The 22,688-nt window shown below is 37.5% G+C and overlaps 1 protein-coding gene across 4 annotated transcripts in view; it reads left to right on the top strand.

Annotated features, from left to right (window-relative positions):
* PAK1 (p21 (RAC1) activated kinase 1) overlaps positions 1–22,688 on the top strand; it is a 72,760-nt gene that overhangs the window by 29,271 nt on the left and 20,801 nt on the right. For all 4 annotated transcript variants that reach the window (XM_075851361.1, XM_075851360.1, XM_075851363.1 and 1 more), the window contains exons 5-7: positions 5,134–5,171; positions 8,602–8,718; positions 19,519–19,693. In XM_075851361.1, coding sequence (XP_075707476.1) covers positions 5,134–5,171; positions 8,602–8,718; positions 19,519–19,693 — 330 coding nt within the window. The remainder of the gene's footprint in view (positions 1–5,133; positions 5,172–8,601; positions 8,719–19,518; positions 19,694–22,688) is intronic.

Genomic DNA, 22,688 nt, shown 5'->3' with positions numbered 1-22,688 from the left:
ATTCTTGTATATAGGGGGCAGTATTATAGTAGTTATGTTCTTGTATATAGCGGCAGTATTTTAGTAGTTATATTCTTGTATATAGGGGGCAGTATTCTAGTAGTTATATTCTTGTATATAGGAGCAGTATTATAGTAGTTATATTCTTGTATATAGGGAGCAGTATTATAGTAGTTATATTCTTGTATATAGGGGCAGTATTATATTATTTATATTCTTGTATATAGGGGGCAGTATTATAGTAGTTATATTCTTGTACATAGGGGGCAGTATGATAGTAGTTATATTCTTCTATATAGGAGCAGTAATGTAGTAGTTATATTCTTGTATATAGGGGCAGTATTATAGTAGTTATATTCTTGTATATAGGAGCAGTATTATAGTAATTATATTCTTGTATATAGGGGCAGTATTATAGTAGTTATATTCTTGTATATAGGAGCAGTATTATAGTAGTTATATTCTTCTATATAGGAGCAGTATTATAGTAGTTATATTCTTGTATATAGGGGCAGTATTATAGTAGTTATATTCTTGTATATAGGAGCAGTAATGTAGTAGTTATATTCTTGTATATAGGGGCAGTATTATAGTAGTTATATTCTTGTATATAGGAGCAGTATTATAGTAATTATATTCTTGTATATAGGGGCAGTATTATAGTAGTTATGTTCTTGTATATAGGAGCAGTATTATAGTAGTTATATTCTTGTATATAGGGGGCAGTATTATAGTAGTTATATTCTTGTATATAGGAGCAGTATTATAGTAGTTATATTCTTGTATATAGGAGCAGTATTATAGTAGTTATATTCTTGTATATAGGGGGCAGTATTATAGTAATTATATTCTTGTATATAGAGGGCAGTATTATAGTAGTTATATTCTTGTATATAGGGGGTAGTATTATAGTAGTTATATTCTAGTATATAGGGGCAGTATTATAGTAGTTATATTCTTGTATGTAGGAGCAGTATTATAGTAGTTATATAGTTATATTCTTGTACATAGGGGCAGTATTATAGTAGATATATTCTTGTATATAGGGGCAGTATTATAGTAGTTATGTTCTTGTATATAGGAGCAGTATTATAGTAGTTATATTCTTGTATATAGGGGGCAGTATTATAGTAGTTATATTCTTGTATATAGGAGCAGTATTATAGTAGTTATATTCTTGTATATAGGAGCAGTATTATAGTAGTTATATTCTTGTATATAGGGGGCAGTATTATAGTAATTATATTCTTGTATATAGAGGGCAGTATTATAGTAGTTATATTCTTGTATATAGGGGGTAGTATTATAGTAGTTATATTCTTGTATATAGGGGCAGTATTATAGTAGTTATATTCTTGTATGTAGGAGCAGTATTATAGTAGTTATATTCTTGTATATAGGAGCAGTATTATAGTAGTTATATTCTTGTATATAGGAGCAGTATTATAGTAGTTATATTATTGTATATAGGGGGCAGTATTATAGTAGTTATATTCTTGTATATACATAGGGGCAGTATTATAGTAGTTATATTCTTGTATATAGGGGCAGTATTATAGTAGTTATATTCTTGTATATAGGGGCAGTATTATAGTAGTTATATTCTTGTATATAGGGGCAGTATTATAGTAGTTATATTCTTGTATATAGGGGGCAGTATTATAGTAGTTATATTCTTGTATATAGGAGCGGTATTATAGTAGTTATATTCTTGTATATAGGGGCAGTATTATAGTAGTTATATTCTTGTATATAGGAGCAGTATTATAGTAGTTATATTCTTCTATATAGGAGCAGTAATGTAGTAGTTATATTCTTGTATATAGGGGCAGTATTATAGTAGTTATATTCTTGTATATAGGAGCAGTATTATAGTAATTATATTCTTGTATATAGGGGCAGTATTATAGTAGTTATATTCTTGTATATAGGGGCAGTATTATAGTCGTTATATTCTTGTATATAGGGGCAGTATTATAGTAGTTATATTCTTGTATATAGATGGCAGTATTATAGTAGTTATATTCTTGTATATAGGGGCAGTATTATAGTAATTATATTCTTGTATATAGATGGCAGTATTATAGTAGTTATAGTCTTGTATATAGGGGCAGTATTATAGTAGTTATATTCTTGTATATAGGGGGCAGTATTATAGTAGTTATGTTCTTGTATATAGCGGCAGTATTTTAGTAGTTATATTCTTGTATATAGGGGGCAGTATTCTAGTAGTTATATTCTTGTATATAGGAGCAGTATTATAGTAGTTATATTCTTGTATATAGGGAGCAGTATTATAGTAGTTATATTCTTGTATATAGGGGCAGTATTATATTATTTATATTCTTGTATATAGGGGGCAGTATTATAGTAGTTATATTCTTGTACATAGGGGGCAGTATGATAGTAGTTATATTCTTCTATATAGGAGCAGTAATGTAGTAGTTATATTCTTGTATATAGGGGCAGTATTATAGTAGTTATATTCTTGTATATAGGAGCAGTATTATAGTAATTATATTCTTGTATATAGGGGCAGTATTATAGTAGTTATATTCTTGTATATAGGAGCAGTATTATAGTAGTTATATTCTTCTATATAGGAGCAGTAATGTAGTAGTTATATTCTTGTATATAGGGGCAGTATTATAGTAGTTATATTCTTGTATATAGGAGCAGTATTATAGTAATTATATTCTTGTATATAGGGGCAGTATTATAGTAGTTATATTCTTGTATATAGGGGCAGTATTATAGTCGTTATATTCTTGTATATAGGGGCAGTATTATAGTAATTATATTCTTGTATATAGATGGCAGTATTATAGTAGTTATATTCTTGTATATAGGGGCAGTATTATAGTAGTTATATTCTTGTATATAGGGGGCAGTATTATAGTAGTTATATTCTTGTATATAGGAGCAGTATTATAGTAGTTATATTCTTGTATATAGGAGCAGTATTATAGTAGTTATATTCTTGTATATAGGGGGCAGTATTATAGTAATTATATTCTTGTATATAGAGGGCAGTATTATAGTAGTTATATTCTTGTATATAGGGGGTAGTATTATAGTAGTTATATTCTTGTATATAGGGGCAGTATTATAGTAGTTATATTCTTGTATATAGGAGCAGTATTATAGTAGTTATATTCTTGTATATAGGAGCAGTATTATAGTAGTTATATTCTTGTATATAGGGGGCAGTATTATAGTAGATATATTCTTGTACATAGGGGCAGTATTATAGTAGTTATATTCTTGTATATAGGGGCAGTATTATAGTAGATATATTCTTGTATATAGGGGCAGTATTATAGTAGTTATATTCTTGTATATAGGGGGCAGTATTATAGTAGATATATTCTTGTACATAGGGGCAGTATTCTAGTAGTTTTTTTCTTGTATATAGGGGCAGTATTATAGTAGTTATATTCTTGTATATAGGGGCAGTATTATAGTAGTTATATTCTTGTATATAGGGGCAGTATTATAGTAGATATATTCTTGTACATAGGGGCAGTATTCTAGTAGTTTTATTCTTGTATATAGGGGCAGTATTATAGTAGTTATATTCTTGTATATAGGGGCAGTATTATAGTAGTTATATTCTTGTATATAGGGGCAGTATTATAGTAGTTATATTCTTGTATATAGGGGCAGTATTATAGTAGTTATATTCTTGTATATAGGGGCAGTATTATAGTAGTTATATACTTGTATATAGGAGCAGTATTATAGTAGTTATATTCTTGTATATAGGAGCAGTATTATAGTAGTTATATTCTTGTATATAGGGGGCAGTATTATAGTAGTTCTATTCTTATATACAAGGGTAGTATCATAGTCCTTGTTTTCTTGTACATAGTTGCAGACATTAGTATAGTATATCATAATTCCTTTTTTACAACTTTTATCCCTAGACTTACACTCGTCTGTAAAACAGACACGTTTTTTCGCTCCTCTGTACACATATAAGTTTGCGCTATATTCTGCACATTGCCTCCCTTATCCCTCGTGTTGGTGTCAGCAGTTTTCTATCCTAGTCAGTCATTCCTAAATTGCTGCCACCCCTTCTTCTTCTTTTTTTTTTTTTTTGAACACTTATTTTTACAAGTCGAGCAATATACTGTAATTGTTTCCGATATGAGTCATGGTCACCCCCCCCCCCTCCTCCTTGTCTTCCTCGCTCTTTCTGGCCTCATTGTTTGTTTTCCTGCAGCTGACTCTGCTACCGGGATGGCTGAACGAGATCCTGTTCGCAGAGCGATCACATTTGATCATACTGTCCACCGTCACGAAAACTAACCCATTGTAAGACCGATGTGGCCGAATAATGTTAATGCCCTCTCATAGTCTGGCAACAATCCTATTGGCATGTTGCTGAAGGTATAGAGACGCCACACAACTTCCTTTGAATTACATTATAAAGTTCTCCTATAGTCTGCCCTACCCAGATCCTCTATTGTATGTTGGCACCGCCAACAGGGCAGAATCGGGGAGTTTGAAGCTCTGGACAGCCCCGCAGCCTTATGGGATATCTCTTATAGGGAGGGGATACCAATACAACTGTTCGTGGAAAGCTGGGTGACAGTCAATTTGGCTGCTATTACAGCTTCAGGAAGGGTGCTTACTCAACTTTCTCAATGTCCTAATTGGCAAATCTGATGATTGATTTTCGAGTGAAAGATTCTATCACCAGATTTTCTAGTGGGTGCAATAATAATGGCACCCATCATCTCGGCTGACTGCCGATCACTCCACTTTCTCGCTGAATCCTTTACAAGTCAGGGAGTATAAGGAGGTCATTCAATAGGTGCTAATACAAATATTGTGATTTTAGGACCTCTTATAGACAATTGTGCCATTCAGGACTCCAGGAAAGCTGAGGGACTTCCCATGCAGAAGCGATAAAGCAGCAGTATTGATATTCACCCAGCTTTCCAAGGAGCAGATGTGATAGAATTTGCTTGTAAATAATCAGTGAAGTTTCGGAGTGGGGGGCGGGGGAGTTCGGGAGGTTCGGGTACTCTCATCATCCTCTATGTAGGCTGCAGAAAGTAGGTTGTATGTGTGGATGTTTGCACGAGGCTGCGCTTTATATTAACGAGACGTTTTATTTCCCTGCAGATAATGAACTTGAGGTTTACAAGCCGTCTGACATTGTGGTAAGTTTTTACGTTCAGAATAATAAAAATATAAAACTGCCGGACAGTTACCAGTGACAATCCGATTGGATCTCACGGGACTAAAGCCGCCCATACACATTACGTGAAAACCTGCGATTTCGGCAAAACCAGGCGACTATCTAATGTCTATGGGGGTGTCCAAACTGTCAACGTGGCAGATGTCGGGGGAAAGAACGATCGGCAATGTGGGTTTCCTTTTTCCCATTGAAATCCTCTGCATGCTCAGCCTAGCTGAGGGGCAATCCGGAAAAATAGCAGGCAAACAAGCATTTTATCTAAAGTGTATGGCTACCTTGTAAGGGATTCTCCACTTTGGACAATCCCTACTTACTAGAAGGGGCCGTTGACAATAAACAGATCCCTAGCGATCAGCTGTGATCTGTGGGGAAACCTGGCAGTAAGTGTTGAGTTTCTCTGCAGCGCCACCACAGGAGAAATTAAGTATTACAGGGTGTCCATTCATATCAATGTGTTGTCTGTATAATACAGGACCGGTCCTCCAGAGAGAGACGCTCCATGTAACCACTCTCCACTCTGACCAAGAGATGAGGATCCTGAACAGAGGGCCGCCCTCTATTGGCAGATTATAGAGCAGCATGCAGCACTATTCTTTCCACCAAAACGGAACCCATTATAAGTCAATAGTTTGTACGGCCCCGTTGGTGTCCGTAGTGCGACCGATCCTGATTTGTCATGTGATTAGTTAAAGAGCTGCAAATGAGCATTAGATGTAGAGAAGTTAACCCTCTCCCCAGTCATTGTATAGAGCGGTCTCTTATTTCATAGCGGAAAAGTAGCGACACGTTCTCTTTTAAATGCCATTTTTGGAGAGCGGAAAAAAACGAACAATAAATGGAGCGGTCCTGCTCTGATGTTCAGCCATATTGAAGTTATATTTATTCCCAGAAAACGTTGACAACCAATATGGCCGCCAATCACTTCTCCCGCAGGGGTTGTTGTTCCCAGACTTCTAAACCACACATCTGCCTAGATATTCTGGGATATATTACCTACATAAGTGAGCGGATGTGCTGTTCAGGGGCTTAGAAAAGTAAGTAATAACCTTGTGGGAGCTGTAAAGTGTATATTATGCTTGTCACCCAGCTTTCCCAGACTCCTGGTTAGAAGGGTTGTTCCATCAGGACAACCCCTGTCCATATGTCCCCGCGCTATATAAACTGAGAGCCGCTCAGGTGTACATACAGATCTCCCTCTCCCATATTGCTCGAGAACTAGGCAGATTTGCCATTCAGGTATCTGCGAAAGTGACAACCCCTATGGAAAATGTAATAAAAACAATATGGGTTGTCATTGGGTGTATAAAGATCTACTAAGATACAGGGTTATGAAGTTAAATATTTTCCACTCGCATGCTTGCTGGATTATCGGATCATACATGACATTCAGGTGCCCAGGAAAGCAGAATTACAACCTCTGACAAAGCAATATGATTATACTGACAGATCCTACAGAGGTCGTAAATCTGCTTTCCTGGGCAAATGAATGGTGTATATATGCCTTGTATTCTAGCAAAGGTCTAGGCGATGTAACATTGCATCCGTAGGCAGATTTGCCGTTCAGAAATCAAGGAAAGCTGTGTGACAAAGCAATATGATTATACTGACAGATCCTACACACAGCTTTCCTTGGTTTCTGAATAGCAAATCTGCCTAGGTATGCAATGTTACATCTCCCAGACCCTTGCTAGAATTCTAGGCATATTTACCATTCATGTGCCCAGAAAAGCTGGGTACCAACCTTTGTGCGATCTGCGATTATAACCATAATGTATTGTCATACAGCTTTCCCAGAATTCTGAGTGTCCTTTCTACCTAGGTGTGCAATACTGTATCTCCCAGACCTATACTGCTAGATTACTAGGCAGTTATGCCATTCAGGAGCCTGGGAAAGCTGAGTAAATAAGATGTAACTGCTTGTAGCGGAAGAGAGAGAATGACTGAATCAGATACATGTATTCTCTTCTTATATAAATACATAGAAAACATTGAATTATCGTTAAATCTCAAAATACGTCCATATTTCTTGTAAACTCTTGGGGGATAATCCGCGGGTTTAACCCCGTCATGTACAGTCTCTAAGATTTCCACATCTGTTGACCACAGGAACTTGGCAGTCGCCATCGTGTGTGCATTTAATTTACTTCTGTCTTGGGGATTTCCATTTTTATGACTTATTTCTAAAGGAATCTTAAATAATAAAACGTATTATTGGGTCTCAAGTTCTAATGTTTTATAAACTTCAAGTGGATCGGCAGTTTTCGTTATAAAGCTCCTAATATTTATTTTTTGGGGTTGAAATAAAAAGACCACCTAAAAAACAATGTATAACTTTTCAAGCTTTTTTTGCTTCCAGGCTTCCATAGATCAGGCTGGGGGAGGAGCCATGGAGAGAGAGGGGAGGAGAGAGCAGGGGCTCTGCATTTCTATGGAGCCTGGGAGACTATTATGCAGATTATACAATTGTAATGCCTATATTTACCTTGTAGGTGCTCTTCCTTATTAAAACGAGGCAGCAATTGTCACAGCCCTGCCCCTAAATGTCTTAAGTGGGAAAACCCCTTTAAAAATGAAATTCACCCTAAATTAATCTTCTGAAACTTCAAAGGTGAAGCTTATGAGTTCAGACTTGAGGTGTCCTTACAAAAAAGACGAATGTCAACTGAACCCACCGATTTTCGAGGGGACCGGCCGTCTATCTAACGAGTGTGGGAGTGTCCCGATTTTCGACATGCCCGATCCTTTATTGCTGTGAGAGATAAGATGTTAGAGTAATCGGGCAGTGACTTTATTCCCTTCTCCCCATCGAAAACACATGCGCGATTAGCCGACTTGATCATGTATGGGGTAGTCGGGAAGAGTAGCTGTCAGCCGACAGCTATCTAACATGTATGGGCAGCTTTAAATTGTGCTCCAGCCGTCGTCTTCTGTCAAAGGAAGTAGCTGTCTGATGGCCACCAGTGACCGCCATATTAGCTCTCTCTTCTTCCCTTGCTCCCTCTGTTTTCCCTGGCAATTAGTTAGGGTGGAAGAACCCTACCCAATGCATCCCTCTCTACCTGTAGAGTGTGAACCATGATCTAGGATCTGTGACCAAATGTTTATTTATTTGTCGGGCTATAAATGAGGGAGATTTTGCTGGGCAAGAAATTAAAAAAACAAACAAAAAAACAAGCAATTGTGACGTGTGGTATGGTGATATTAGTGAGGGAGGAAGTAGCTAACTTCTCCTAACTTAGGGTTTTAACAGATTAATACAGTTTTATTGCCTTTTCTAAGTCACGGACCACGAGCAGTTGTGTTCACATATCTGGATATACACTTTACATTTGTTTTATCCATTTTAATACATCAGATACATTATAATAAGATAATTGTACATTTAACTGCAGAACTTAAAAGTCGTCTCTGAAGTTCATGTTGTACCGCCCGTTTGTGAAGATGAAGATGAGGAAGAAGAGCCCTCTGCCCCTCCTGCTGTGGCACCACGTCCTTTATATACAATGTCGGTGGGTACAACAACTCCAACTAATGTTATTACTGACAACTAACCGATTTTACCGAAGTACATAATCGCCTCCAATATTTAATTCAGGATGGCGCAATGTTCCCCGCACCCCCGCTGTAATCAACACCCATATTTTATGTGATTTAGATTTCTGTGAAGCTGCATATTATTATATTCTTATGTAACCCAAATATTCCAGTGTTTTATCATTTATACAACAGTGTTAACAGTGAAAATTCTTGTATATAGGGGGCAGTATTATAGTAGTTATATTCTTGTATATAGGGGGCAGTATTATAGTAGTTATATTCTTGTGTATAGGAGGCAGTATTATAGTAGTTATATACTTGTATATAGGGGCAGTATTATAGTAGTTATATTCTTGTATATAGGAGGCAGTATTATAGTAGTTATATACTTGTATATAGGGGCAGTATTATAGTAGTTATAGTCTTGTATATAGGGGGCAGTATTATAGTAGTTATATTCTTGTATATAGGAGCAGTATTATAGTAGTTATATTCTTGTATATAGGGAGCAGTATTATAGTAGTTATATTCTTGTATATAAGAGCAGTATTATAGTAGTTATATTCTTGTATATAGGAGCAGTATTATAGTAGATATATTCCTGTATATATGGGGCAGTATTATAGTAGTAATATTCTTGTATATAGGGGCAGTATTATAGTAGTTATATTCTTGTGTATATAGGGGGCAGTATTATAGTAGTTATATTCTTGTATATAGGGGGCAGTATTATAGTAGTTATATTCTTGTATATAGGGGCAGTATTATAGTAGTTATATTCTTGTATATAGGGGGCAGTATTAGTAGTTATATTCTTGTATATAGGAGCAGTATTATAGTAGTTATATTCTTGTATATAGGGGCAGTATTATAGTAGTTATATTCTTGTATATAGGGGCAGTATTATAGTAGTTATATTCTTGTATATAGGGGGCAGTATTATAGTAGTTATATTCTTGTATATAGGGGCAGTATTATAGTAGTTATATTCTTGTATATATGGGGCAGTATTATAGTAGCTATATTCTTGCATATAGGGGCAGTATTATAGTAGTTATATTCTTGTATATAGGGAGCTGTATTATAGTAGTTATATTCTCATATATTGGGGGCAGTATTATAGTAGTTACATAGTTACATAGTTAGTACGGCTGAAAAAAGACACATGTCCATCAAGTTCAACCAAGGGAAGGGAAAAGGGAAGGAAAAATTTCTACACATAGGAGCTAATATTTTTTTGTTCTAGGAAATTATCTAAGCCTTTTTTAAAGCCATCTACTGTCCCTGCTGTGACGGCTCCTGCGGTGACTATTCCATAGATTCACCGTTCTCACTGTAAAGAAGCCTTGTCGCCTCTGCAGGTTGAACCTTTTTTTCTCCAGACGGAGGAAGTGCCCCCTTGTTTTTTGAGGGGGTTTTACAAGGAACAGGATTTCACCATATTTTTTGTATGTGCCATTCATATATTTATATAAGTTAATCATGTCCCCCCTTAGTCGTCTTTTTTCAAGGCTAAATAGGTTTAATTCTTTCAATTTTTCCTCATAACTTAAATTCTCCATGCCCCTAATTAGCTTCGTTGCTCTTCTTTGTATTTTTTCCAACTCCAGGGCATCCTTTCTATGAACTGGAGCCCAGAACTGAACTGCATATTCTAGATGAGGCCTCACTAATGCTTTGTAAAGTGGTAATATTACATCCCTGTCCCGCGAGTCCATGCCTCTTTTAATACACGACAATATCCTGCTGGCCTTTGAAGCAGCTGATTGACACTGCATGCTGTTATTGAGTTTATGATTTACAAGTACACCCAGATCCTTCTCAACAAGTGAATCCGCCAGTGTAGCTCCCCCTAGGACATATGATGCATGCAGGTTGTTGGTACCAAGATGCATAACTTTACATTTATCTACATTAAACTTCATCTGCCAAGTGGACGCCCAAACACTTAGTTTGTTTAAATCTGCCTGTAATTCATGAACATCTTCCATAGTCTGAACTATATTACATAGCTTGGTGTCATCTGCAAAAATAGAAATAGTGCTATTAATCCCATCCTCTATATCATTAATAAATAAGATGAATAATAGTGGTCCCAGCACTGAACCCTGGGGTCACCACTTATAACTGGGGACCATTCAGAGTAGGAATCATTGACCACAACCCTCTGGATACGGTCCTTGAGCCAATTCTCAATCCAATTACAAACTATATTTTCTAAACCTATAGTCCTTAATTTACCCATTAGGCGTCTATGGGGGACAGTGTCAAATGCCTTTGCAAAGTCCAAAAACACTAAATCCACAGCGGCCCCTCTGTCTAGACTTCTGCTCACCTCTTCATAAAAACAGATTAGGTTAGTTTGACAACTTCTGTCCTTAGTAAAACCGTGCTGGCTGTCACTTATAATGCTATTTATTGTCACATAATCCTGTATATAGTCCCTCAATAGCCCCTCAAACATTTTCCCCACGATGGATGTTAAGCTTACTGGTCTATAATTACCCGGGGAAGACCTAGAGCCCTTTTTGAAAATAGGCACCACATTTGCCCTGCGCCAGTCCCTAGGCACTATACCAGTCACTAGAGATTCTCTGAATATTATGAAAAGGGGGACAGAAATAACTGAACTAAGCTCTTTAAGAACTCTAGGGTGTAACCCATCTGGTCCCGGGGCCTTGTGCACATTTATTTTATTTAATTTAGCTTGGACCATATCTACATTCATCCAATTCAGTAGATCAACTGATATATTAACAGCACTGGCACCGGCTACATCAGCTGCTCCTTCTTCAGTTGTATATACAGAGCTAAAGAACCCATTTAGTAACTCTGCCTTCTCTTGATCCCCTGTGATCAACTCTCCATTACCATTATCTAGGGGTCCTACATGTTCAGACCTGGGCTTTTTTGCATTTATATGCTTGAAGAATTTTTGGGGATTTGTTTTACTATCCTTGGCCACCTGCCTTTCATTTTGTATTTTTGCTGATTTTATTATCTTTTTACAGATTTTATTAAGCTCCTTATATTTTACAAAGGCTGCAGCTGTACCCTCAGATTTGTATTTTTTAAATGCCCTTTTTTTCTCATGTATTGCCCCTTTCACAGAAGGTGTAAGCCATGTGGGGTTTAATTTGAGTCGTTTATACTTGTTACCTGTAGGAATAAATTTTGCACTATAATAACTCAAAGTAGATTTGAAAATCTCCCATTTATCATTTGTTCCATTATTTGACATTAGTTCTTCCCAGTCCATATCCTGAATTGCAGCCCTCATCCTGGGGAAATTGGCTTTCTTAAAATTAAATGTTTTTGCCCTCCCAGCATGCGTTTGTTTTTTACAGTATAAGTAAAATATAACTATATTATGATCACTGTTACCAAGGTTTTCACGAACATTGACATTCCCAACAAGATCTGCATTATTAGAAATGACCAGATCCAACAGAGCTTCACCTCTAGTCGGGTCTTCCACAAACTGGCCCATAAAATTTTCCTGCAACAGGTTGAGGAAATGTCTCCCCTTTGCAGTTGAAGCCGAACCATGACGCCAATTAATATCCCGATAATTAAAATCTCCCATTATCACAACAGTACCCGCCTGTGCAGCCCGCTCCATTTGTTTATATATTTGACCTTCTATCTCTTCAGTTATATTGGGGGGTCTATAGATTACACCAAAAGTAATTTTTTCAGTGTTTACCTCCCTTTCTAGTTCCACCCACAAGGTTTCAACCTCCTCACAGTCTTGACCCACTATTGTCTCTTTCACACTCGCCTTCATATCACTTCTCACATACAGACATACACCACCACCTTTCCTATGTGTCCTGTCTTTCCGAAAAAGTGTAAAACCCTGTAGATTTACAGCCCAGTCATGTGAAGAGTCCAGCCATGTTTCAGCAACACCAACTATATCTATATTTTCTTCCAGTATCAAGGCCTCCAGCTCCCCCATTTTGCTTGCTAGACTTCTGGCATTTGTGAACATACACTTTAACTTGCCTGTCAGTTTTTCACTTTTATTATATTCTCGTATATAGGGGGCAGTATTATAGTAGTTATATTCTTGTATATAGGGAGCAGTATTATAGTAGTTATATTCTTGTATATACGGGCAGTATTATAGTAGTTATATACTTGTATATAGGGAGCAGTATTATAGTAGTTATATTCTTGTATATAGGGGGAGTATTATAGCAGTTATATTCTTGTATATAGGGGGAGTATTATAGCAGTTATATTCTTGTATATAGGGGGAGTATTATAGTAGTTATATTCTTGTATATAGGGGGCAGTATTATAGTAGTTATATTCTTGTATATAGGGGGCAGTATTATAGTAGTTATATTCTTGTATATAGGAGGCAGTATTATAGTAGTTATATTCTTGTACATAGGAGCAGTATTATAGCAGTTATATTCTTGTATATAGGAGCAGTATTATAGTAGCTATATTCTTGTATATAAGAGCAGTATTATCGTAGTTATATTCTTGTATATAGGGGGCAGTATTATAGTAGTTATATTCTTGTATATAGGGGGCAGTATTATAGTAGTTATATTCTTGTACATAGGGGCAGTATTATAGTAGTTATATTCTTGTATATAGGGGGCAGTATTATAGTAGTTATATTCTTGTATATAGGGGCAGTATTATAGTAGTTATATTCTTGTATATAGGGGCAGTATTATAGTAGCTATATTCTTGTATATAAGAGCAGTATTATAGTAGTTATATTCTTGTATATAGGGGCAGTATTATAGTAGTTATATTCTTGTATATAGGGGGCAGTATTATAGTAGTTATATTCTTGTATATAGGAGGCAGTATTATAGTAGTTATATTCTTGTATATAGGGAGCAGTATTATAGTAGTTATATACTTGTATATAGGGTGCAGTATTATAGTAGTTATATTCTTGTATATAGGGGGAGTATTATAGCAGTTATATTCTTGTATATAGGGGGAGTATTATAGCAGTTATATTCTTGTATATAGGGGCAGTATTATAGTAGTTATATTCTTGTATATAGGGGGCAGTATTATAGTAGTTATATTCTTATATATAGGGGCAGTATTATAGTAGTTATATTCTTGTATATAGGAGGCAGTATTATAGCAGTTATATTCTTGTATATAGGGGGATATTATAGCAGTTATATGCTTGTATATAGGGGGAGTATTATAGCAGTTATATTCTTGTATATAGGGGCAGTATTATAGTAGTTATATTCTTGTATATAGGAGCAGTAATATAGTAGTTATATTCTTGTATATAGGAGCAGTATTATAGTAGTTATATTCTTGTATATAGGAGGCAGTATTATAGCAGTTATATTCTTGTATATAGGGGCAGTATTATAGTAGTTATATTCTTGTTTATAGGGGCAGTATTATAGTAATTATATTCTTGTATATAGGAGGCAGTATTATAGTAGTTATATTCTTTTATATAGGAGGCAGTATTATAGTAGTTATATTCTTTTATATAGGGGGCAGTATTATAGTAGTTATATTCTTGTATATAGGGGGCAGTATTATAGTAGTTATATTCTTGTATATAGGGGGCAGTATTATAGTAGTTATATTCTTGTATATAGGAGCAGTATTATATTCGTTATATTATTGTATATAGGAGCAGTATTATAGTAGTTATATTCTTGTATATAGGGGTAGTATTATAGTAGTTATATTCTTGTATATAGGGGCAGTATTATAGTAGTTATATTCTTGTATATAGGGAGCAGTATTATAGTAGTTATATTCTTGTATATAGGGGGCAGTATTATAGTAGTTATATTCTTGTATATAGGGGGCAGTATTATAGTAGGTATATTCTTGTATATAGGGGGCAGTATTATAGTAGGTATATTCTTGTATATAGGGGGCAGTATTATAGTAGTTATATTCTTGTATATAGGGGGCAGTATTATAGTAGTTATATTCTTGTATATAGGGGGCAGTATTATAGTAGTTATATTCTTGTATATAGGGGCAGTATTATAGTAGGTATATTCTTGTATATAGGGGGCAGTATCATAGTAGTTATATTCTTGTATATAGGGGGCAGTATTATAGTAGTTATATTCTTGTATATAGGGGGCAGTATCATAGTAGTTATATTCTTGTATATAGGGGGCAGTATCATAGTAGTTATATTCTTGTATATAGGAGCAGTATTATAGTAGTTCTATTCTTGTATATATGAGCAGTATTATAGTAGTTATATTCTTGTATATAGGGGCAGTATTATAGTAGTTATATTCTTGTATATAGGAGGCAGTATTATAGTAGTTATATTCTTGTATATAGGAGGCAGTATTATAGTGGTTATATTCTTGTATATAGGAGGCAGTATTATAGTGGTTATATTCTTGTATATAGGAGGCAGTATTATAGTGGTTATATTCTTGTATATAGGAGGCAGTATTATAGTGGTTATATTCTTGTATATAGGAGGCAGTATTATAGTGGTTATATTCTTGTATATAGGAGGCAGTATTATAGTGGTTATATTCTTGTATATAGGAGCAGTATTATAGTGGTTATATTCTTGTATATAGGAGGCAGTATTATAGTAGTTATATTCTTGTATATAGGAGGCAGTATTATAGTGGTTATATTCTTGTATATAGGAGGCAGTATTATAGTGGTTATATTCTTGTATATAGGAGCAGTATTATAGTGGTTATATTCTTGTATATAGGGGGCAGTATTATAGTGGTTATATTCTTGTATATAGGGGGCAGTATTATAGTAGTTATATTCTTGTATATAGGAGTAGTATTATAGTAGTTATATTCTTGTATATAGGGGGCAGTATTATAGTAGTTATATTCTTGTATATAGGGGGCAGTATTATAGTAGTTATATTCTTGTATATAGGGACAGTATTATAGTAGTTATATTCTTGTATATAGGAGCAGTACTATATTAGTTATATTCTTGTATATAGAGGGCAGTATTATAGTAGTTATATTCTTGTATATAGGGAGCAGTATTATAGTAGTTATATTCTTGTATATAGGGACAGTATTATAGTAGTTATATTCTTGTATGTAGGGGCAGTATTATAGTAGTTATATTCTTGTATATAGAGGGCAGTATTATAGTAGTTATATTCTTGTATGTAGGGGCAGTATTATATTAGTTATATTCTTGTATATAGAGGGCAGTATTATAGTGGTTATATTCTTGTATATAGGGGCAGTATTATAGTAGTTATATTCTTGTATATAGGGACAGTATTATAGTAGTTATATTCTTGTATGTAGGGGCAGTATTATAGTAGTTATATTCTTGTATATAGAGGGCAGTATTATAGTAGTTATATTCTTGTATGTAGGGGCAGTATTATATTAGTTATATTCTTGTATATAGAGGGCAGTATTATAGTAGTTATATTCTTGTATATAGGGGCAGTATTATAGTAGTTATATTCTTGTATATAGGGGTAGTATTATAGTAGTTATATTCTTGTATGTAGGGGCAGTATTATATTAGTTATATTCTTGTATATAGAGGGCAGTATTATAATTGTAATATACTTCTACATATCGGGTAGGATTTGGAAAATGACAGCCACGTTTCTCAGGCAGATATGTGTACAGAATCTAAGAGGATCTGAAATCTTTTCCCCTTTTTAAGGAATGATGAAAGTCAAATGAGAGTAGAACATGTACATAGCAGACTTTATATTATTATTATTTTCCTTCTGTATTGCTGCCCCATAGATGATTATGAATGGTGACTGGCGTTGCTGGTTGGATATAGACTATGGACCTCTAATAATGGTGATGCTGGAGATAATTGCAGGTGTTGGGTAGTTATCCGCGCATCGTGTATGAACTCTTTTTGCTTTGTGGGGTTTGTTGCTGCTTTAATCTCGTTTGATGAAGGGCTGATAATGGGTTTTCTGTTTACTTCTGTCTGGAGGAGTCGGACGGTAATAACTGTCCTGCTGATTTTGTATTCACCTTTTTGTTTCTCGAGTCATAAACACTCCCTGACAGCCATTGAGAAACTACAATCCCAGCATCAACTCCGCACGTTGCTTACAAAGGTTTCCCATTCATATTCAAAGTGAACATACAAACCCGGTCTTTATGGCGCTCGCTGTGTTCACTGGGGCGCAGTCGTCCTGGAAAGGGCCGAACTCCAAACTGTTACCACAATGTTGGAAACTACAATTGTGTATAATGTCTTTGTATGCTGTAGCATTAACCCTTCATGGGAAACAAGTGGCAGAACACTGAAAAACAGCCCAAAACCATTACACCTTCCTCTGACATGTTACAGTAGTCACTACGTATTCCGGCAGGTGGCGTTCTCCTGGCATTCGCCAAACCCAGATTCCTGTATCCAACCTCCAGATAGTGAGACGTGATTTATCACCCCAGAAAACACGCTGCTCCAGTGTCCAGTGATGACGAGCTTTACACCTCTCCAGCCACCGCTTGGCATTGTGCATGGTGATATTAGACTTGTGTGCAGCGACCATAGAAACCCATTTCATAATTCATTCATTATGTTTCGGGTGCGCAGTTCTGGTGCTTTCACTTCTAGAGGCGATGTGGATCTCTGTAGTGAGTGATATAACAGAGGAGAGGTGATGGTTACATGCTACGCACTTCAGCACTCAGTGGCCCCGCTCTGTGAGGTTTGCTTTGCTTAGTGGCTGAGCTGTTGTTACTTCTAGTTATTTCCACTACCCAATAATGACACAGGTGACCATGACAGATCTAGCAGATAATAATAGCTCTTACAGGTGACCGGGCAGATCTAGCCGATAATAATAGCTCTTACAGGTGACCGGAGTAGATATAGCAGATAATAATAACACTTACAGGTGACAGGAGTAGATATAGCAGATAATAATAACACTTACAGGTGACCGGAGTAGATATAGCAGATAATAATAACACTTACAGGTGACAGGAGTAGATATAGCAGATAATAATAACACTTACAGGTGACCGGAGTAGATATAGCAGATAATAATAACACAGGTGACCGGGCAGATCTAGCAGATAATAATAACACTTTCAGGTGACCATGGCAGATCTAGCAGATAATAATAGCTCTTACAGGTGACCGGAGTAGATATAGCAGATAATAATAACACTTACAGGTGACCAGGACAGATATAGCAGGTAATAATAACAACACTTACAGGTGACCAGGGCAGATCTAGCAGATAATAGCTCTTACAGGTGACCGGGGCAGATATAGCAGATAATAATAACACTTACAGGTGACCAGGACAGATATAGCAGGTAATAATAACAACACTTACAGGTGACCAGGGCAGATCTAGCAGATAATAATAGCTCTTACAGGTAACCTGGGCAGATCTAGCAGATAATAATAACACAGGTGACCAGGGAAGATCTAGCAGATAATAACACTTACAGGTGACCGGAGCAGATCTAGCAGATAATAATAACAACGCTTACAGGTGACCGAGGCAGATCTAGCAGATAATAATAAATGCCTCCACACCCAATTATTAAGATGGCACAGAAATGTACGTACAATTGTTATTTCTGGATTCGATAGTGAAGGGGTTAATGTATGTGATCTAGTACAGGAAAATGGACCTGTGACGTTCTTTACTCTAAATAGGTCAAAAAATAATTTGAGGTCAGAGCCTTGTTTTGAATATATAAAGGTTCAAATCGCCTGCTTCCCTCTTTGACCCCCATTTTTATGAGGGCCCCAAAACCATTGTGCTGATAGTCCTTGTGTTGCGTCACTAAAATGAGGAGTCTTTCCAGTTGCACCAAGTTCTACTGATTTGGGTGTTACACTTGTCATTGTTTAGTAGTCCATGCCATACTCCCCATCAGGCGGTGTGACCACAGAATCCTGCAAATTCCGAATGGATTCTTGAATCTCGAACAATTATTTTTTTTTTCAATCTTAAAAGGGTTTTCTGTACATTTTGTCAAGGCTTAATCATTGTATAATGAAAATATATATACTTTAGGTTTCAATTCTTTACCATTTTCGAGATCTTTACTTGCTGTCAGCAAATGGAACATTGATTGTTTACATTTAGAGCCTGAAAACCTTCACTTATCATGATCCTGTTGACCCAGTGACCCGGTTTGTTAAAAGAAAGAGCTCTGATACAGTGTAACGAGCCATGCATCTGCGACAGTTCAAGGTGATAAGGTTAGGTTTTTTTTTCAACCTCTGAATGTAAATAATAAATTTTTCCATTCACTGATTCAAACAGAGATCTTAAAATGATGAAGAATTAAAATGCAATGTATTTTAGGAAGTTGCCTTACTTTTCATTATACTATGATTAAGCGTTGTAACACTCCCGATGTGCAGATGATTCCGGTAAGGCCACAATACCAGGGCCCAAGTCTCAGGTAGGGCATGCTGGGAGTTGTAGTTTGGATAAACTACAGGTTGGAGAGCACTTTTTTTTTAATGGACGGTGGGGGTGCAAGCTCCATCTCCACCCTACTCATATGGTATCTTTTAGCTATATTTACCCTCTTACGTCTCTACACAGCAAGTCTTTCATGAACACAAGAAGTTTGCTTTGTTTCCAGGTAGTCTATAAATCTGGGAACAATGATGTTTATTGTGTTCCATTACCTTCAAGTGTCGTGTATCTTCGATGTATTCATAGTCATATAGTCGGTATTTGTCAGCCAGGTGAACATATAAATGCAGGACTTTGCCACCTGCCTCTAGACGTTGAGCTCTCCACTATGGTTAGGGACTGACGCTGTAGTTACCGGTTTCAGGTACACACTCGCTCCGTAGTTATTCCAGCACCTCCTACAGTCAAAGACGAGACGCCCTCGCCAGCCTCCGAACCTCCGGAGAACAGCGCGGCGTCTTCAGATGCCTCCGTGAAACCCACAGACAAAACAAAGAAAAAGGCCAAGATGTCCGACGAGGAGATACTGGAAAAATTGAGTATGTACTTGGTTTTCGTTTTTTCTTCTACTTCAGCTGCTTTGTTACTACTCCCAGTACTATGGGCTTCTCTTCTAGGCCCTAAAGTAGAATTCCAGTAAAATTCCGTTAATCTGTCACCCCATAATCCAGAAAGTCTAATAATCCCTGTAATAAAGTGTCGAATTTCCCCAAAAAGACTGAGCAGACCATTAATTACCATTAAAAGTACATAAGTGATTACGTAAATTGTATAGACTGCCCAATAATCCAGAAAATCGAATAATCCGCCACCTCTCTGCTCCCATTAATGATGGATTCAAGAATTTGACTGTAAATGTTTCCTTTATTTTATAAGGTGTTTGGTTAGGCTATAGTCTCCTTTATAGAACACACTCCTGCCAGAGGATGTAGAGAAGTCCAGCAGCACAGAGTATTTTAGACGATACATAAGGCTGCGGCCTGTCCTTTCATGTAAACTAGTAGGGAGTAAAAGGTAGCAGGAACGGTGTCATGATGTGGTACGGACTCGCCCATAAAAGTCTATAGGCGCTTCCGCAATTGGGGACTGCTTCAGATCTGTAGCCGTCAGATCCGTATTTGCGGACAGTAAAAACTCTTATGGTCGTGTGTATGAGGCCTAAGTAAGGAGGCATATAGAGGTACAGTAGAGGCCTCCTGGACATATGTCACCCCTATTACGGCTCTGTACAAAAAGGAGCCATAATATTGTTTTATGTATGTGCCCTTAGGGCTTAGAATGAACGGTGTCCCCCAGCAGCACAGTGTATTTCAGTAGATGAGTGTTCTGATCTGTGCTGTGGGGGGCAGTAACCTGTTTGGGCCACATGCACACAACCGTAAAAACCTCCATAATTACGGACTGTTATACAGTCCGCGATTACGGACCCGCCCGGTTCTATTGGCCGCGGACACCTTTCCGTATCGCTATGGATAGGTGTCCGTGCCTTTAGAACCGTTCCGGGAATTATGGAGCATGTCCTAGTTTTCGTTTTTTACGGGCCGTGCTCCCATACTTTAGCTTACAGTTTCGCTTACAGAGGATTGCCTGTACTCTTTGCAACTGTTACAAACCCTCTACTGTGAGAAGCATTAGGTCTGCACAGGTTTTCAGCCACTGGGTGTTAAGAAGAACGTTTTCATCCACTGACAACAAGCAGATGTCTTGTAAATGATGAGGAATCGAAACACAAAAGGCCTAATTTTCAAAACTGTCCAACAGTAAAACTGTCCCTGTTGCTCATAGCAACCAATCAGAATTCCGCTTTAATTTCTTAAGCTGCTCTGGGAAAATGAAAGCTGAGCTGTGATTGGTTGCTAAGGACATCAAGGCCAGATTTACTCTTAGACTGTTTTGTTAAATGAGGCCCAACAGTAAAACTGTTCTTGTTGCCCATAGCAACCCATCACAGCTAATGTTTCATTTTCCAAGAGCCGTTTAATAAATGAAAGCTGAGCTGTGATTGGTTGCTATGGGCAACAGGGACAGATTTACTGTTAGACGGTTTTGTTAAATGAGGCCCATTTACTATCATTATGTCAGGAGGCTAAAGATGTTTATGGAAGGTCAAAGAACAATTTCTACGTGCCGGGCCCCAGTAGAGGTTGTAGATGCAGCGTCTCTTTAATGTGGGATCCGGGTAATCCTGTAGAACGCAGCGTATGTCACTACTGACTTGGCAGCGAACATGCCCAGGATTGGCGGCAGCGCTTGGCAGATATGTGCTGACCGCATCATGACCTTCATTACTTCTCACGTACGTGTGCTGCCAGCGTATGCCCTTAAGGCCTCATTTACACGAGCGTGTGCGTTTTGCGCACGCAAAAAAACGCTGCGTTTTGCGTGCGCAAAAGGCAATTGACAGCTCCGTGTGTCATCCGTGTATGATGCGCGGCTGCGTGATTTTCGCGCAGCCGCCATCATAGAGATGAGGTAGTCGACGCCCGTCACTGTCCAAGGTGCTGAAAGAGCTAACTGATCGGCAGTAACTCTTTCAGCACCCGCGACAGTGAATGCCGAACACAATATACACCAACCTGTGAATAAAAAAAGACTTTCATACTTACCAAGAACTTCCTGCTTCCCCCAGTCCGGGCTCCCGGCCGTTGCCTTGGTGACGCGTCCCTCTCTCGTCATCCGGCCCCACCTCCCAGGATGACGCGGCAGGCCATGAGACCGCTGCAGCCTGTGATTGGCTGCAGCCTGTGCTTGGCCTGTGATTGGCTGCAGCTGTCACTTGGCCTGAATTGTCATCCCGGGAGGTCGGACTGGAGGAAGAAGCCGGGAGTTATCGGTAAGTCAGAACTTCTTTTTTTTTTTTACACGTATATGTATATTGTGATCGAAAGTCACTGTCCATGGTGCTGAAACAGTTTAAGTCTTTCAGCACCGTGGGCAGTGACTGTCTCCTGAAGTCGCGTACCCGAACATTTTTTGCCGGGTTCGGTTAAAACGAGTTCGGCCGAACCCGGTGAAGTTCGGTGCGCTCATCTCTAATTTGACACTCCGTTTGGATGTTTGTAACCAGAAAAGCACGTGGTGCTTTTCTGTTTACATTCATCCTTTTGACAGCTCTTGCGTGATTTTCGCGCATGCAACGCAGGACCGTCAGTGTGGCATGCGTTGTTTTCACGCACCCATTGAAGTCAATGGGTGCGTGTTGCGTGAAAAACGCAAGAATATAGAACATGTCGTGAGTTTTACGCAACGCACTCACGCTGCGCAAAATTCACGCATCGTCTAAACAGCCCCATAGACTATTATAGGTGCGTACGACACGCGTGAAAAGCACGCGCGTCGCACGCGCGTATAATACGCTCGTGTAAATGAGGCCTAAAGGGGAAGTATCTGATCTCCGTATCCCAGCGAACACACAATCGTTTTTTGATCAGGGGCTACTCTGTCATGGGGTAAAAGCTAGAATCCTGTGTGCGCCCACCCAATCCTCCCAATAATCCAGTTTTATCCAAATTAGAATATATTTACACATTGCGA

This window comes from Rhinoderma darwinii, chromosome 2, assembly GCF_050947455.1.
Source record: "Rhinoderma darwinii isolate aRhiDar2 chromosome 2, aRhiDar2.hap1, whole genome shotgun sequence".
Lineage (NCBI taxonomy): Eukaryota > Metazoa > Chordata > Amphibia > Anura > Rhinodermatidae > Rhinoderma > Rhinoderma darwinii.
Note: the sequence above shows the minus strand (reverse complement) of the source record. Positions and strands in the feature narration are given on the sequence as shown.